At 38.8% G+C, this 19,669-nt stretch overlaps 1 protein-coding gene and 1 long non-coding RNA gene across 3 annotated transcripts in view; one reads left to right on the top strand and one right to left on the bottom strand.

Annotated features, from left to right (window-relative positions):
• LOC145497733 (uncharacterized) overlaps positions 1 to 19,669 on the top strand; it is a 32,674-nt gene that overhangs the window by 8,609 nt on the left and 4,396 nt on the right. The window contains exons 2-8 of one of the 2 annotated variants that reach the window (XM_081477575.1): positions 4,406 to 4,590; positions 7,734 to 7,982; positions 9,797 to 10,045; positions 11,129 to 11,348; positions 12,036 to 12,198; positions 12,919 to 13,074; positions 13,672 to 19,339. In XM_081477575.1, coding sequence (XP_081333701.1) covers positions 4,406 to 4,590; positions 7,734 to 7,982; positions 9,797 to 10,045; positions 11,129 to 11,348; positions 12,036 to 12,198; positions 12,919 to 13,074; positions 13,672 to 19,339 — 6,890 coding nt within the window. Of the gene's footprint in view, positions 1 to 4,405; positions 4,591 to 5,997; positions 6,219 to 7,733; positions 7,983 to 9,796; positions 10,046 to 11,128; positions 11,349 to 12,035; positions 12,199 to 12,918; positions 13,075 to 13,671; positions 19,340 to 19,669 lie in introns of those variants that run through there. The other variant, XM_081477583.1, reaches the window with a different exon arrangement.
• Positions 3,941 to 5,853, bottom strand: LOC145497939 (uncharacterized). Its single transcript, XR_014050748.1, has 2 exons — positions 5,680 to 5,853; positions 3,941 to 4,110 (listed from the first exon to the last, which is right to left on the bottom strand). It is a non-coding gene; the product is annotated as an uncharacterized LOC145497939 (long non-coding RNA).

Below are 19,669 nucleotides of genomic sequence, written 5' to 3' on the forward strand. Positions count from 1 at the left end.
TCGTGTCTGACTTACGAGCCAGTTCTTTACGCCATGACAAGGAACGAGAAAAACAACTCATTTCCTTTATTTTGGTTGTAATATTTTGTGACAAAGGTCCAGTTGGGTATTAAATCTGTTCATAGTTAAAGGAAGTGTTCTGTAATTGTATTTGTTGATCGATTGCATTTTTTGTTCGGGTTCTAGCTTTGTTAAATTTATGTTTACCACAAATTTCAGGATGGTCCATTTAGGGTAGTCCACGGGTAGTCCATTCAAGTAGTCCATGGACCAGGTCCATTGGGGTAGTCCGTGGACTAGGGGTCAGCGAAATGTACCAACCCACGGCAACCGGCCGGAAGCCTTCTGAATTCGGACACGGATTACTTTGAAAAACCTGTCCGGCTGCTGGACATATGTGTAGGGACACAGCGTCTGCTTTTTGAAGGTGAATGTAAAATAAGTTAGTAAAGGATCAATGAGGTGCATGTAACTTAGATTGAACGCATTTTCATGGAGACAAAAGTGTTGAGCAGAGAACAGTGTAAAACAAGCTTGCATGTAATATGATGAAGATTGTGAATGTTATTTGTTTAATTTGAATGTGTTTTTAAAGGAGTATTTGCAATCAATTCGGTGATTCACGGTAAGTTTTTACGTGATTAATGGTATATGTTTGGTTTGAAGTTTCTTTTAATTTCAAGAACTTTGCTCAGAGGTCATCAGAAGTGAACTCATTGGTTCGATTTGAGCTGTCAACACATTGGTTGAAATTTACTTTCAAAGAGCACCTTTGCTGAATGAGGTTTTCCAATTATGTGATTCAATTGCAACAAATCCAAGTTACATTCTCCTTCAAAAAGCAGAATGTCAGACAAACTACTTACCGAAATAATTCGTTGAATGGATGGCGAACAAATCCTGAGTGTTACCCTGAATCAAGTAAACAACACTCGAATTCATTCCAGAAAACAACTTGGGTCTTGTTGAACTTTAGCAATTGTACGATTCAATCACAACAAATCCAAGATGTATACGCCTCAAAAAGCAGAATGGTAGACAAGATAATCGCCCAATGAGGTCCCACACGCAGGATTGTTAAAAATACAAAAAAATTAAGTGGTTAGTGTTTGTTCACTCACTGAGTTGAAAAATAAGCAATGTTGTTTCAATTACAGCAATAATTTGAAACATTAACTAAAAGAAATTTATTTTAACACCTGTTATACTAGAAGTATCCCAAATAAATATTACAAAATTTAATCGACTCCTGTTTACTAACTCAATTCACTCGTTGGCACTTACCGATAGGTACAACTAGTTATACCCTTTTAAAATATGTAACTATTATCTTTATTTCGTATTGCAGGTGAAGTTGTACTATTGTGTATATGCAAATAACCCAGATGAATGCTGCAGTAACAACTACAATATAATATACAAGTGACAGTAAGAAGTAAGCAGATGTTAATACTAACAACACCATTACTGATTCTATACGTGTCAAATACTCCTGCTTACAAAGAGAATAAGATACTTTCAACACTTGTGTCAGCTGCCACTGGAGCTTTTGAACTCATTCTTTGTGAAAGACATCAGTAACAAGCAAATATTTAAAACTGCATGTGTAATTACAGAGTTGGTAACACTTTTGAACATCATGTGGGTTTCTTAAAGTCAAGAATGTCAACAAGTGAAATCCACCTGAACTCACTACATGTGTCTGACAAAACTCAGAAATCAACCTGTAACTTTACAGTGGAACACAGAAGTACAACTTCAACTTAAAATTAGTAGCTCCATATCATGTTCATATACATGAGCATGTACATGTAGAGTAACATCAGTCCTTTACATTGGGACTACAGTTAAATGAAACTATTAGAACCCATCTTAAGGGAACACAAAAATAGACTGTGTTAATCTGTCTCCATTAATTACATACAAATCTTGGAATGTTTATTTGAAGTATAAGCTATCCTAACTTTTCCAGCTTATACCTGTTTAATTTTCACGCAATTCTTAAAATGGTTGTTATCATGCTGTACTTCTACTACATGTGTGTCCTGCTGCTGTGAAGATTACGCTATTTATAACTTAATACAAAATGTATAATCTGCATGTATAGGAGACTGTTGGTTACAATGTCTCCTCTTAGCTTCTATGTGCTTCATTATAGTAGTCAGTGTTTCAGTGGACTTATTAAGAAATTTAAGAAACTGTTCCTATTAAAAGCGGTGTTCATCTTGATTTTTTGTCTTTGTTCTATTTCAAGTATGTAATAAATGATTATTTATTGTGAAATGGTTTTACCAAAGAACGAATTCAGCCACATAAAGGGTTTCAATAAACAACCATATTTGGACATCAGAACCTATGCATCACATTTGACCAAAAGATGTTTTTTTTTATTTTCCTGTTTTTCTCTTCCCTTTTTATTCAACTACCTTTTCTCCATTCATCTAATAGGACATTTCCAAGTTGCCATTTGCCTCTGTGTGAGAACAAGTCTCAGTGGGAAACAATTCATATGACTTCCGTCTACAGGTTCATTTTTATGCAAATCAAACTCAGTTTCACACGAAGATTCGTTTTGAAACTGAGGCACAAAGAAACGTTCATCCATGAGCTGGCTAACAGGAGCCTTTGATATTCTGTATTGCCCCTTTTCTCAGAGTAATGAGTGATGACTGACCATGAAAAGAGAGGGGGGTTCAGATGGGATGAGCCACAACTGTCCAATTTGGCGAATCCGTCTCCCATGATGTTCTTTTGACAGGCAATGAGGTTTTTGTTATTGATTGCTCGTCGCGATGACAACCAGAAAAACGCGAGAAGGTCTGGTTACAAGTATGTGCCAGGGTTAGTCACGCAATCTTCCTAGAATTAGAAAAGCCAAGGTTAAAGACGGTGCATCCATGCAAATTACAGGTGTAAGACTGGTAGAGGCTTTGTTGCTGAGCATGTAAGAACATTCTCACACGTAGTTTTAGCTCAGAAGGCCAAAATGATAAGTAACAACAAAATGTAACTGGAATTGAAGATCTATTTGTTTTTTGGATACATTATTTCAATAGAAAAATGTTTAAAGACTTGGTTACTTTCAATGTGTAGGTATCATTTTGTTGAGCTGCTGTTCTCAGACGAGCAAAAAAAATGGCCCTACATGAATATATTTGTCTGTTCATGAGTATTGGCTATTTCATTTTCTCAAAATGGCTCGACAAAACGAGAAAAAGTTCTTCTGTTGCCAGTGCAAAATTGCTATTCAATCTTTCAAAAATGCCCAGTGGAAATCCTCCATGCATAAAAAGGATGTAATTTTAGCTTGGAGTTGGCAAGTTAATCTGACTCCAAGATTCTTTTAACCTTTGGCGAATACCTGGGGGACGGGGGTACTCCCAGAAAAATTTGTGGGGGTGTGTGGCCCGCTTTCAAAACCCTTGCCCTATTTATGACCAAAATCTGTGATTTTCCCTACCCTATTTTTGACCTGACCAAAAATTCGAAACCCTATTTATGAGCTGACCCTTAACTCAAAACCCTGTTTCAGACCTGCCTTATAATCAGTTCCCTAGTTCAGACCAATGTTAAATTGCCGTAAACATAATTTATGAATGGCTTTTGTTGATTTTCTTTTCGATAATGATGCAAAAGGAGCTTCTTCTTGAAAATATACCCATATCAAGACCTAAGTGCAAGACCCATACCCTAGTTATGACCAAAATGGCCAAAATCGATACCCTATTTATGACTGAAACGGCAGAAAAACCACACCCTTCAGGGCTGCGCTTACCCATATAGCCCATATAAGAGAGTGTCCCCCTCTCCTGAGGGCAAATGATTGTTAACTATTGTCCAGATGTAAGCTTAATATGTTTTGGGGTTTTTTGATGTACATTTATGTTATAGGACCTACTAAATATTGACTACATATTCTACTGATGGGGATACTCATCAGATATTTAAATAAAAAAGGCTCCTCCGGGGTGCTTGAAACTATTTTCTTGGATGTGCCTTTACAGTTCATTTCTTTTCCTCAGAGGTGTCATAATCCCAAAATTTTTTATTGATTCTCTTTCCCATCAGCAATACGATGTGCATCAGTACATGCATGTTTGTGTTGATAGCCTAAGAATTGTTTATCAAATGAATCAAAATTCTTTACAATGATTGTGAATGTAATCCTCAAAAATGTATTTAAGTAAATTGCCCACTTTTGATTTGATTGTGTAGGATAATGTAGGTTAATTAGCTGTAGTGAGTTATTGAGGCTGACAACTTGAGTGTTAGCACAGGTTTGTCAAAACAACTGAAGGGCACATGCTAAAAAAGTCAGCTTCACTAACTTACTACAATTTTGTTATATAGGCTCTCTAACTTAATGACGAAAATGAGTAAAATTCAGGATGGTTTCTTTTTCTAGATGTGGATGAGTGTAGCTCAAACCCAAGGCTATGTCAACATAACTGTCACAACACAGTTGGTAGTTATACCTGCAGCTGTTATTCCTGTTACTATAAAATTGGAGCGAAGTGTGAATTAAGGCAATGCCGAATAAATGGAAACTGTTATCGATACAATACAATCAATCCATGGAATCGTTGTCAGGTATGAAGGAGTCCTAGTTAGGCATTTTATTAGTAAATAATAAGGCATCATGAACTTAGTGACTGGGTGAGGGCTCATTGAAAACTCGAAATGGTGAATTATGTCAATTAATGACATTATTGGTAAGTGTCAACGAGGAATAAGGGTTTCTGTAAGGGTTCAAATCCAGACAATATTATTGAGAGCTAAGCACTGTCATGTCAGTGATATTTAGGCTAACTTGAGCACTGTTTAAACTAACCGGAGCACTATTTTAAGCTAACTGTAGTGCCAGTAATTGAAGTCTAGAAACACTGCCTTTGAAATTTATTTAGAATTTATTTACTTTTGTTGAGGCTTGGAATTTCGTTTTTTCTGTATATTTTTGCCAAATGAAAACTATTGCTTGAAACAGGCTTTATCATGGAAACCAAACCACATTGGGTTTAATTAAAGTTGAAACTACTGATGAACGTCATCTCGTCAGAAATCATTTCCCTACTTTTTAACAACCAAAATTGATCAGTCTAGTCCAGCTGTAGTCAGAAATACATACTCCACAGACCACAGAAAGCACTCAGAGTGCTTAAAACTTCTCTCATAACTCAAGTGTAAACAGAATTGGCAAAACATTTTTGCAATGGAAAAAAGATCAAGCTTATCTTTTATTGTCAATTATCACTTAATTTTATGTACTTACATTTTAACTAGTTTGTATTTACTTTTGTACTTAAGGTCACTCCAAAAACCGTATATTTTTTGAAGGTGAAGAATGATCATCGCAGTAAATTTTCCAATTTAAGCAATTGGAAAGAAGCCTGAAAAAATCAGGGCTTCAACGGGATTCGAACCCGTGACCTCCGCGATACCGGTGCGATGCTCTACCATCTGATACCTCTACCGGTATCGCGGAGGTCATGGGTTCGAATCCCGCTGAAGCCCTGATTTTTTCAGGCTTCTTTCCAATTGCTTAAATTGGAAAATTTACTGCGATGATCATTCTTCACTTTCATCTACAACCGCAGTTCATATATGAATTATTTCATATAAACTTCACGTATATTTTTCGTCAACCCTAATAAAAACCTTGTACTAAGTTTAGCTACTCACCAAAGTTTCAGCCTCTAAAGTGCAGGTTTTCCTTATGAAATTCGTCTCCAAAGAAGCCCAAAATTTGTACATTGTTGCCGCCATTTTGAACAGTACTCAGCAGCCAGGCCACTTTTTCGTGACATCCTTCCATCTGAGAGAATTTTTTTTTCCACATGGCTTCTGAAGAGCCTTTTAACTACCACTCTGGGTTATGGCTGCTCTTGAGCCATATTATTTTGAGCTAAACATGTTCCAAACTCCGAAATGATAGCATTGAAGATAGTGAAGTGGATAATCACGTTGAAAAAAATAGATTTTGCTGACCTTGTGAAGGATGCCAAGTCAGTTGCAAGGTTTTCTCCTTTCTGCCAATTTCGAGTCAGACGGAATGATGTCACATGAACACGGCCTGGCTGCCAAGACAGTTTCAAAATGGTGGCCTCCGAGGTCGCTTTTTTCAAGACGAATTTCTTCTGGATAGCAGGCACTTCAGAGGCTGAAACTTCGATGGGTGGAAAAGCTGAATGTTTACTTTGTATAAGCGGAGACAAAAGAAAGTAAGCTTTTTGGAGTGATCTTCTGCTTTAATTAAATAAATGTATATTTGTATTATTTAAATAGTGGGCTACCTATGAGGTAGCTTTTTAGCTAAGCAGAGCTTGTTACTCTACATGTAAATAATGAATTACCTCACATTACCTTACATAACCATACGTCACACCTATATATCACAACCAACTTCTTCCATATGAAAAGACATTCGTGTTATCAAATATCTCAGCCAGTGAAAAGACGAAACTGTTTATTACATTTGTTATCGCTAGTGTTTTGAGTTCTCATTCTTGTGTAGAGTTGCCATATCAGGAACCAATTTGTTTACCAGTACAATAGAACATAGGTTTGGCAACTTTCTTGACCAATCAGAGTGTGTGTAGTATGTATCTCAGTTACATAGGCCACTATAAAAACACTTTTAATTTTTATAATTAACAATTGTTTGCCGAAGGCTCAGAGAATATTGTCAACAATATTCACTGAGCCTGGGGCAAATAATTGTTTTAGTATAATTTCAGAGCTGAACAACAGAGAATAATAGACTAAAATATAAAAACAGATACACAATTGTTCATTTGCATATACATATGCAGCCGTAGTTTTAATAAGCTTACATGTACATCGATTGGGAATTAATTCACTCATTGACTTTGGCAGTAAAACAAACGAACAAAACACTACGGTACCTTTGGTACCTTTGTTTTATCGTTGTTGACTTCATTCGCAGTTGTCATCATTGTCTAAGAATGAGTAGTTTTAGTTTGAAGAAAATAAATTTTGGTCAATCCGTCTGACCTGCTGGCGATCAACATAACCGCTGTGTTTACAATTCTTAAATGCCTTGAATAGGAGTTCTTGAAAGGATTTTTGGTCCAAGGGTGACAGCAGTCATTTTGAAAATTCTTCATCCTTTCAAATATCCTGGACTTGGAGTGATGTCAGCCGAATAAATGAAAAAATTCATTCAGCAACTGTCTACCATGTTTACTTGCCGAGATGGCAAAGGTGGCAAGCTTAATAACCAAGCTCAGAAACGTTATATTCACCACCTGGAGCGGTTAATATAACGTCATATAAGCAATTGCTCAACCAAACAGATTGCTGGAAACTCTTTGTTCAGCTCTGAAATTATACTAATATGTGTTTACAAAAAGAAATGTTGAAAATGTTTCAACTTAAAGATTGCTTCATGTAAATAAAAAAGTAGTGCAAGTGAGCAATAATTATAATTTCTTGCACAAAAAAATTAGCTTGCGTCCATATGGCATAAACAATAACGTGTGTGAAGTCAGTATAACTCATAAGCAATCAAATCCAACAGGGTATTGAACACTGCCAGTGACACTTATGTCCCCCAAACCTCTGCCCTGCCCTTCTTGACCACATCCTGAAAATTATCAATAATTATGTTGTAAGGTTTCTAATATTCTCCACTTGCTCGTACACAGAATTCATGAAAATTAACAATTTTGAGAAATTAGAAATTGATTTCAATATCTTTTGAATTGTCATATTAGAAATGCCACTACAATTACAAGAGGTCATGGACAAATGACAATGCCCTACCATGCAGTGATGGTAAAGCCTGCACCAGAAATGACCACTGCTCTAATGGAAGATGCACTGGTACTCCATTCACCTGCCTATCATGTGAAGAGTGTTACAATGATGCATGTCTTGTTAAACCGGGATATTGTACAATCATTGTGGGAGGGGTGAAAACATGCTTTCGTCATGGGAACCTGAGGCCAGGATATCCATGCCAGGTAATGATGAAATCTTTCAAGCTTTTGCTATGAAGAAAAAGGGTACAGTGCACATACATGTGCATTGTATTGTTATAATATAGAGGGTATTACATACCCGCACGTGGATGCAAATTTTATCTTTGAGTGTTCAGCTCAATATCTCACGAGTGAGTGCAGCAAACGAGTGAGATATCGAGTTGAACACGAGAAGATAAAATTCGTATCCACAAGTGGGCATGTAATATTCTATTTTTGACGATTTTCCGAAGATTTCTGACCACTTTCTAAAGATTTCCGAAGATTTTCCAAAATTGTTCCGAAGGCCACACAAATGCTTCCGAACATTTTCCAAATATTTCTGAATATTTTCCAAAGATTGCTGAAGATTGCCAAAGATTGCTGAAGACAACCGAAGAAGATCCGAAGATGTTTCGATCATACATCAACAAATTTAAGTGTAGTTAAAGGGACAAAAGAAAAATGTTATCAAAAAGGAATGATATCTTGACAGTGTGAAGGATAAAAATAGTATCTTCACTGCGTGCAATGAAGATATGATTTTTTAGTGAAAGGAAAAATCCTGGTCTTTCACTGGTGTTTATATAATAAAAAGCAATACAATTTACATGTAAGTCCTTCTAATTATTAGTAACTTATTGTTTATAATACATAGTATACTAGTAAATACATCAGGGAACTCTAATTATATTAAGACGTCTGAATTCTAAGGCTCCAGCTGGGGTCGTGGTATTGTGTTTCTGGGCATAATTTATTTGCTCTTGCAATGCTTTCCTCCAACCAGGATTATGACTGGGTTAAGACAAATTTTTGGTACAGCTTGACAGTGGAGTGGGTATCCTGTCAATTATTATGGACAATTTTTAAAGACAATTTCTTAATGATTAGAAGTACAGGTAAATATAAAGGAAAAAAATTCTCAACAATTTTAGGAAACAAACCTTAGACATCTTGACTGCCAAGTGATCAAGAGGTCAACACATAACGTTTTTGTACTTTAAAGCATTTATAAAGTGGATAGGTATGGAACTGCTAGATAATTTAAGCAGGCTCAAGTGAGTTCTGAATACTGAAGTCGTGTGGAAATTCAATGTTGAATTGACTTCAGCAGAGTTTAGTAGAGTATGTGCCATAAGATTGCTGTTTTTGATCCTGCAAAGAGTTTAATTGTCACTGAACCTGTTGAGATGACTCACCAAGTGATTTGTTTTAGTGGCAGTGTTTGTCATTCCTTAAGATCTGTTTAAATCTGAAATCTAGAATCTACGAGACGTATGTAGAGGCCTAACGCTAAATAACACTATGAGTGAAAAGCTCTAGCCAGCATTGTGCCAGAATGTAATTAGGTAATTGTGACTTGCCCAAGCCTAGTTAGTTATCTTCCCAGCACTACAAGCTGACACAGCTGGCACATGCTGGATATGTAGGCATACAGCAAGCATAACTTACATGTAGCTTCACTAATGTGAGCACATACAACAAAGCTTGGGGATCGAGTCACTGCGAGGCTCAACGGATCACAAAACATGAAAAGTGGAGCAAGAGTTTATTAAAAATAACAACTAAACTCTGAATGGAGGGAAAGTTGAAATGAAAATTTTAAAACTCTAAAGAAGACCTCTATGAATGCAGTACAATTACGTGTAGCGAATGAGACCTGGTGTTGAACTAGAGCTTTTATAGCTTGACAGTCATCTTGGATAAATAATCATATTTTTGTATTCATATATTTTAAAACATTTAAAAATTACTCTTCCAGTGTACAGTATGGGATTTAGTTTACTGTTTCAAATGTAAATAATTCTTACTTTCAGCAATGTGACAGCAATTACAAACATCAGTGGACTAACAACAACAACCTACAATGCAGTGACAACAACTTGAGGACCAAAAGTGATCGATGTTTGAATGGAGCATGTGTAGGAACACCCTATAACTGTCTTTCATGTGAAAGACATGATGGCAGTGGCTGTCCAATCCAATCTGGATACTGCATTATACAGCATGGTGGTCAAAGAACATGCTTTGCTAAATATCAGTATAAACCTGGAAATCCATGCCAGGTAATTGTTCTATTTGACAGTCACAGGCCGGAAATGTGCAGTATTGATATTTAATACCAAGCATTCCTTTATAAAAAAAAAATTAATAAAAATTGGGCTCTCTATGTAGTTATCTCTTTCATGTATGTATATCATGTATACATACATGTATGACTGCATGTACATTTGTGTATGAAAACCTGGCTAAGGAAAAGTGTGTTCATTTGCACTAAGTGAGCCACATGTATTTGCTTGGATTTTATGATTACAATCTCTTCAATCACTACAAACGATCCTAAAAGGGAGAAGAGCACTAAAAGGAAGATGAGAGAGTGAAGTGAAAAAAAAAAAAAAAGATTGACATTGCTTTGTATTTATAGTTTGTCTACATTTTACTTTGGAGATGCACTACTTTCACCCCAGGTATAATAATTACACCAAGGTGAAATTTTGTTTAATACAGGCATCTAGACATATACAGATATAAACATCTGTATACACATTGCATTTTTTGTAAGATTATGTCTTGGCCTGACCAATCAAGGAAAATTGACTTCAGAAATTGATTGATCAATCAATATCTATTTATAGCTGTTAGTTAATAAAAAAATATTGTTGAATTGATAGTTATAAGTTAATTAATAGTCACAAGAGAAATTTCCATAAGTATTTAGATTGCTATCGATTGCCATCAATTTCTGTTGATCTTGACATGATGAAAATGCGAGAGGAAAAATGGCTGTTTGCTACTGAATGCCATTTATATTTTGCATTGATCAATATTATTATGCAAAGCATATTACATGTACATGTAGGTGTATATACGTGTAATAACTTAAAAACTGACCCAGCGGACAGATAGCTTCTCCCTTGACCTGTGTTAGTAAGTTTGCAATGTTTGAAAGGAAAAATGTATCATCAGTCGTTGGTCAAAGGTTGCAATGCCCACAACTTTACTGTTGAGGTCGATATAATAATAAGATGCTTTTGATGACTATTGTAAACATTGCATCGATTATTAAGTAGCTTAACCAGACAAAAGTACATCACTGTGAGCAAATTATGGTTTTCCAGTGGTCAAAATGTTTCTTTTTTTTACTGTAGTGGTGTGATCCAGGAAACAGCATCAGTACATGGTCAAATCGTGACGGTGTTGCTTGTGATGACAATGATAAGTGCACACGTAAAGACACCTGTCGCAATGGCCAGTGTACTGCCACTCCTTTCACTTGTAACTCTGTGTGTCAGTACTGTAATGGCAACAGCTGCAGTCTGAAAACCGGATTTGGATTGCTGAACAACAAATGCATGTGCAAGATAGCAGGTAACTACATTGTATCATAGTTAATGGTTTGAACCCCCGTAGTTCGTCTAGTGTGATCGTCCGGTTACGGGTAGTTCTGAAAAGAACTATTGTCGGGGACTGACGTTTCGACAACCTGAGCGGAAGTCATCTTCAGAGTCAAGTGAATAGTGTTTGTCAGTCGATGATGTTATAAGTCTTGTCCTTTAAAAGTGATCGTTAGTTTAGCCGTGATGGTATTGGCAGCATGACTCGTGTAAAGTTTGTCATCAGTCATTGGTCGGTTTCGATCCGTCTATTGTTAGTTAAGTTCGTCGGTTTTTGGTCTGTTTACTTTACACGAGTCTTTCAGCCATCTTATCTAAACTGACCAATCACTTTCAACGGACCAGACTTATAACATCATTGACTGACAAACACTATTCACTTGACTCTGAAGATGACTTCCGCTCAGGTTGTCAAAGCGTCAGTCCCCAACAACAATTCTTTTCAGAACTATCCTCACCCGGACGATCACACTATACAAACTAACTACACTGTGTTAAAGTGTTACTGTTGTTATATCCCATCAACAGCTTCTTACTTAACCTGTCGTACAAAATACACACATGTATACACACACTCTATGCAGATGTAATTACCATGCCACACCATTATATCGGTATACAAAAATGAATGTTTTTTGTAAATTCAGTTTTTCGTTTACAGGTCAGGACTATGGTCATCAGACCCTAAATCCTTCAAACAAGTGTCAATGGTGCGACTTGTATGATGCAACAGCCCGTGCTAACAGTGCCTGGTCCAAGCGTCCCACAGTCCCATGTGACGATACAAACAAATGCACTAAACAGGACACCTGCAAAGCTGGCAGGTATATGTCACTGCCTTGTGTTTTCCAATTTATTGAGTGTACGGTCATGGCAATGATAATCCTCAGCAGTGTTCATAGTTAATCAAATTGTCTCTTGAAGTTACATATCTTTTATCTATAATTCATGTATGTATGCATACATTTAAAATATGTTTTGATGGATTACTTATACATTTGTTGTCTAATAGTGCAGAGTACAGTATAACTCCTATCTCTGAGGGGAAATTGGGGTGGGTATTTGGAGGTACCCGTTGTATCCCCAATTAAATCAATCTGTTATGGATCTTGAACAAAATCAATTTTCTCTAGGATGGTGCACAATCAGTGACACATTGTTAGTACAGTGGCCGTTAAATTGTCCTTCCTCTGACTCCCACCTTTTAGTGCTGTTAAGAAACTGAAATGCATTGAACAAGGAGTTCAGGTACATTGCGTTATCCAGCTTTGGGTGAAGGAAAGAAGACGTGTGTACCAACGACTAATGACAGTGATTGTAGATCCTTGCAAAAACCTTTACAATATTCCAAGATCCTAGAAGAGAATTTTTGAGAATAATCAGTAATAGTTGAAGACCCGAACGAATTGTGAATACATGCATATTTCTCAACGATTCATATGAATTTGAGTTAATCATTGATCACTGCTTTTATTGATACTCTGTTCACTTCATGTTTTCAGTTTGTAAAGCTAAAAGTTAAATTTATCTGTTGTCTGTTTCAGATGTTCAGGGGTGGGATATTCTTGTCAATCGTCTTTCCCTTCATCAAGTTGTATCAGGACTTCTAAGTGTGTTGGTGATGGAACTTGCACTTTTATTATGAGGCCAAAAGGGACTATATGTCGATCTGCTGTTGACGTCTGTGATCAGCCAGAGAGGTAGGAGTTAAGAAAAATAAACCAAATAAAGAGCATTGCACTGCGCCCAGGGTAAAGAATCACAAACAATGTGTATTCTTAGTTTCTAAAGCCTCTAATGGGTATAGGAAAATCAATTATGAAAATTAAACCAAGAGAAGCAGGATTTATTGTGGTAGTTATACATGTGTCATTTACATTCGCCATAATTATACTGGAACTCCTTGCAAATGACATGACACGCCACTCAAAAAATTTGGTTAATGTTTTACATCTTTTTTGACATGTACATGTAATGTGCATCAATTTTTGCGTCACGCGGATTCCGTCAAAATCTAGACATGAGGGCGATCGTCGTGGACCCATTTTCACTCTACTTTGCGGAGGTTATAATTATTTTCAAGAGAGCATACTTACAGCTCTCCTTTGCAGCTAAGTAAGGCAATTGCACCATCTCAATCACCTAGACCATCGTGCAAAGTTACTCAGCTGCTGAGGCATAGCATGGGCACAGCTCCAACGCACCCACACTAAAGCATGGTTTGTTTATATTTTTTGCTCACTTGAAATGAATTTCTTGTGTATTTACAATGTGTTAATTGTGTTATTACATGTAAGGTGCAATGGTATTCTTGGAACTTGCCCTGGAGCAGTGACAGATAGTATTGTTTTGAAGACTGGCAACTTGCAAATGATGGACTCCAAGTTCAAGTCGCCTAGCACCTACCAGTATATCTCAAGCAGATTATTTTTAAAGATATCTGGATTTTCAGTATCATGTGGCCAAATTAATCTAAGATGGTCCATTCTGCAAGGAAGTTCTCCTTGCTCTTTTAATTCACCGGTCAGTGGTACTCTGCCAAACACCAATGTATACCAGACCATAACTGGGCTAAAGCTTCAGGATAATACAACCTACAAAGTCTCCCTAAAAGCGTCTGACCTGAGAGACAAAATACATCAACTCGTTTGTAGCGGTATAATAATCGTGGATACGTCAAAGCCACAAGGTGGGTGGATACGTGATGGGCCTGGATCCGACCTGAGTTACCAAGCCTCCACGTTGTTGCAGGTGAACTGGGGTGGAGTGAAAACAAGACATGGGGTTGGAAAGTACGAGTGGAAGGTGATTCTCAAGTCATTTAAAAGCAATAATACCAGCGAGTTAATGCGTTTTACCAACGTAAATTTAAGCACTAACGCAAGGAAAAAATTCAGCAACTTGGCAGATGGTTCAGAAGTGAAATTTGTTGTTCGAGCTTTCACAAAAGCGGGCCTGTTTTCTGACTTCTTAAGTGATGGAGTTGTCATTGATACCTCACCACCAGTAGCTTGCAAGATATACGATGGGAATCAACTTGGCGCAGACGTGAAATATGCCAAATGGACCAGTACGTTCAGTGCAAACTGGGACCGTTTCACTGATGCACATTCTCCCATTTCACGATACACTTGGGCGGTACAGCGGCAAGGTGCCGGACTCATTACTTCATTTAAGGACACAGCACTAAACCGCTCTCCTACAGTAACTAACCTAAACCTAGTTTCTAAAGAAAGCTACTGCGCAGTCGTCAGAGGTTATAACGAAGCTGGACTCTACAATCAAGTAAGTTCAGACTGTGTGCTAATAGACCATGATGCTCCACAAGCTGGCTCCGTTAACGATGGACATTTCAGTGATGTAGACTTCCAATCAGATGACACCATGATAGCAACGAACTGGAATGGATTCACAGACGGGAACAAAGGAAGTGGAATCGTAGAATACAAGTACAAGATATCAGACAACAGTGGAAATATAATTGTTCTTTGGACATCAGCGGGAAATGCAACGAACATTACACGTAACGGGTTGACTTTGAAGAATGGCACAAAGTATTTTGTCACTGTTAGAGCGGTTGATGCAGTTGGTCTAAGCACTGACGTCACCACTGACGGCATTACCGTGGATACGACCCACCCAGTGTTTACAGGAAAAGTTATAGTAACAGGAGAAAGCGACTTCATAAATGGAACACCTTGTGTCTACATACCAAGTGTATCGTCAGTAACGGTGCAGTGGGTTGGTTTCTCCGATGCACACAGCGGACTTGTACGATATGACTGGGCTATCATCCCTTCAGACACGTCTCCATCAAACTCTGACTTCAGTGCTGTACCAGGTTCTAATCTGCCAACATCCGCGACATTCAGTAATCTCGCGCTAACTCAAGGCAAAGGTTACCACATCATTATAAGAGCCTACAATGGTGCTAAATTGTGGAAAGACGCTTATTCAGTCCCCGTTATACCTGATTCCACTCCTCCTTCACCAGGAAACGTATTTGATGGACCAATGTCCGAAGTAGACATCGACTATCAGGCAAACGTCAAAGAAGTTTATGGTTCTTGGACCAAGTTCCCGGAGCCACACATTGAAGTTAAGCAGTACTATTATGCTGTAGGAAGCTGCATAAACGGAAACTATCATGTAACCGGAAATGGATTCGTTCGACTTGATCCTCCAAAAGCAACTTCGTTTATGTTAGCAAACGTTACACTGGTTAACGGCCAGCGTTACTGCATTAAGATCAAGGCTGAAAACAAGGCTGGGCTGATTAGTTCTGAAGTGTCTTCGGATGGCTTCGTCGTGGACGTGACATTTCCGAATGTACACCTGGCTCAAGTGCATGATGGAAACAAAGGTATTGATCTCGATTATCAAGCCAATACCACAGCACTGTCAGCAGCATGGGATGGTTTCGTGGACCCCGAGTCTGGAATCCAGTATTATGAATATGGAGTGAGCCGAAGTCGTGGTGGTACACCAAATGTCTCTCCATTTCAAAGCGCTTTTCTGAACACTTCAGTTACTGTGAGTGGCCTATTATTGTCTGATGATGTGTATTACTTCATAGTCTGTGCTGTGAACAATGCCGAACTTCGAAAATGCAAAAGTTCTGATGGTGTTCTCATTGACCTGACTCTCCCAAGTCATGGTGTGGTGCATGATGGGATTATCGAACCAGATAGAAAGTACCAGTCTTCCCTGTCAAGCATGGCTGCAAACTGGGAAGGAATATGGGACTTAGATAGTGGTGTTGAGAAATTCGATTGGAGTATTGGAACAAGTGAGCATGAGAAAACCAGTATTCAAGGGTACACTGACGCTGGTCTTTCAACACATGTCAGAAGTCAAAGAGTTCTCCGTTTAGTAAGTGGGACAAAGTACTATGTGCATTTGAAAGTGACAAACCAGGCTGGATCAGTCAGGGAACTCGTTTCAGATGGCGTTATAGCGGATGGAACTCCACCAATACCAAGCACAATCCGTCCTGGATTTGGGTTCCAAAGTGATTGGAAATACAGCGAGCAAGAGGATGTTTTCTACTCCGCTACTGCATCAAGTATTGCAGTTTACTGGAAAAGATTCTCCGAACCTGAGAGTGAAGTTTGGTACTACAAGTGGGCCATAGGTACAAGCAAATGTGGCACTCAAGTTCAACCACTCGTTAACATCGGCCAAGTTAATTATGCTAACACAACAATGACAGACTTGGTCTTCAGATCAGGAGTGAAATATTACGTCACTGTGATTTCCAGGAACAAAGCTGGTCTCGTGTCACAAGCATGCTCTGATGCACTTGTCTTTGACAGCACCCCACCAATTCCAGGAAACGTTTATGTTGGGCAACCATCAAGCAGGAATGGTGAGAAGACCTTTATCAGTAACAACGATGTGACTATTTTGTGGAAAGAATTCGAAGATCAAGAAAGTGGAGTACGAAGATGCAATATTTCAGTCCTTGACCAAACTGGAAATATTGTCTTCTCTACGATGAGAAATACGTCATCAGGCAATATGACATTGCCTGGCAACATTAACTTAACTCATGGCGAATACAATGCCAGCGTAGAATGCACGAACAATGCAGACCATGTATCGTCGTCGTCTTTAGTATTTGTTATCGATAACACCCCCCCCATCGAGACTGGTCCTATTATAGCAGGTGTGTCACGTGATCACTCTTTCCAATACCAGTCAGACACAAGTTCAGTTACTGTATCATGGCCTTCATTTATAGACCTTGAAAGTGGTATAGAGAAGTATTATTTTTCCATTGGCACCAAGCCTTACCAAGACGACGTGGTAAGTTTTGAAGACGTAGACTTGGCCACTCGAATAACCAAGATGGACCTCGGTCTTTTCCATGGGGCTACGTACTTCATCACAGTTAAAGCAACAAACCTGGCTGGATTAAGCACCAAAATTTCGTCACTTGGTCTCATGATAGACACGACTTCGCCTCTTGCTGTGAACGATGATATCCAAGACGGTTCAGGTGACAAAGATGTTGATTATTTCTCCCCTGGTGAGGGATTATCGGCACATTGGGAAACGATTAAAGATCCCGAAAGTGGCATCATTCAGAGCGAGTATTGCTTGGGGACTAAACCTCGAGGCTGTCAGATTAAGCCAATGACAAACATTGGAACCAACAAATCCTTTATGTGCCCAAAATGTATCACACAAGAGGAAGAGAGGGTATTCGTAACAGTGCGTGTGACTAATGGCGCTGGTCTGTCTCGAACATTTACCTCTGATGGAATGCTGCTGGATGCCAGCCCTCCAGTAATGGGAGAGGTTATTGATGGAAGTCACGTAACTGGATGTGACTACAATGTTGTGTTGGAGGATTGGAATGTTGCTATGTCTTGGTTTGGTGTAGAGGATGGCGAAAGTGGCGTTCGTTCATGCAGGTGGACCATTGAAAACGCCGATGGAATCGCTTTGTTTGAAAAGAAGATAACCAAGGTTTCTATTTATGAGAAGAGAAAGGTTTTTTCAGACAACCAAACATACAGAAATCTGCAGCTCATTAGAAACGTGACTTACCATAATGTGTTGAGTTGCTTGAATAAAGCAGGGTTGCAAGCTACTGTGCGGTCTAATGGTTTCCAGGTAGAATCTGTTTGGCCTATTCCAGCTCCTGTTCGAGATGGCGCGGTACCAGAGATAGATCTTGTTTATCTAACCAATACCAAAACAGTTGGGGCCAACTGGGATGCTTTTTATGCGGATAACAAGGATCCTGTTGTCGACTATGAGATGGCTATCGGGACGGTTATAGGCAAAGAAGATGTTCTTCACTTCACAAGTGTTGGCCTGACGAGGACTGTTAAAAAGGACTTGGCCCCAAATATTCCAGATCTTGATGTTTTAGAGGCTGGTAAAATGTATTACGTAACCATTAAAGCTAAGACCTTATGTAGTCTAAGTTCCACACAACATTCGGATGGATTCATAGTAGATCCTAGCCCACCAGTGAAGGCAGAATTTTTGGTGTCACATAGAGTGGTCGATCAAGGTATGCAAACTATTGAAATAAGTGTCTCCTGGAATGGCGTTAAAGACGACGAAAGTGGCGTAAGCAGCAATGGATATTGCCTTGGAACAACTACTCGCACTTGTAGGAGTGGCTTTGTGTTGGCAAGTGCCTCTACCTCTGGAACTATTGGCCCTTTCAGACCTGATCCACGGGCGGAATATTTCGTTACGGTTATTGTTGTAAATGGGGCTGGTCTGAAAACAGTCATGTCATCAAAGGAGCTAGTTTTTGACACCACACCCCCATCTACAGGTAGTGTGAATGATGGCGCTGGCCATGACATCGATTTTGTGAATTCTACGAATTTCTTGTCTATCCATTGGGGAGGAATTGAGGATGAAGAGTCCGGGGTTGCTTCCTGTTCATTGGCACTGATCGAGCAGTCAGCTTCACATGACAGATCCGTATTTGGAAATGATTCTGTTGTGTTGACAACAGCCGTGGAACGCGAAGGGAACCTCACTCAAGCAAATCTTAGTCTTGCCCCAGGCGCTCGCTACATCAGTGAAATCACGTGCTCCAATGGTGATGGCTTCAGTAGCACTTCTTCCTCTGATGGTGTCATTGTAGATATCAGTCCACCTAATGCTGGTGTGGTTCAGGATGGATCATCTCTGCTAGCTGACGTTGATTATCAGTCGTCAACATCTGTGGTAGAAGCAGTATGGAATCCCTTTGAAGACCTAGAAAGTGGAATCGTGGAATATCGCTGGGGCCTAGGAACCACTCCTGATGACACGGACGCTATGAATTTTACGGCTGTAGGAAGGATAACATCGGGGAAGGCAGAAAACTTGCTACTAACCCATGACGTGCGGTATTACGTCACTGTTGAGGCCGCAAATGGCGCTGGGATGACAACACGTGGTTGGTCTAGTGGTTTCGTAGTCGATATCACTCCCCCTGAATTAACCGAGGTAAATGCATTTCATTTTTTGCCACCAAAGACTGAAGAACTTTTTACTGATACTAAGGTGAACAGCTTTGCCTAAATTTGCACTTAACACACAAAATAATTGAAATGTTAGTTTAAAGAACTTAGTAACTTGTCCAACTCAAGAAATTTTTTTGAGAGTCACAAGTGCAACTTTTGTTACTTGAAGTTATACCGGCAGGTCTTTTTTGCAGGGTGCAGGTTGCAGGTTGAAATTTAATTCTAACTGGAAATCCACTGGCACTAAAAATAATTAATAACCTATACACTCGTCAGGGGTTCTTACATAAAGTAGTTCGCCTCTTTCACATAG

This window comes from Orbicella franksi, chromosome 1 (assembly GCF_964199315.1).
Source record: "Orbicella franksi chromosome 1, jaOrbFran1.1, whole genome shotgun sequence".
In the NCBI taxonomy this organism is placed as follows: domain Eukaryota; kingdom Metazoa; phylum Cnidaria; class Anthozoa; order Scleractinia; family Merulinidae; genus Orbicella; species Orbicella franksi.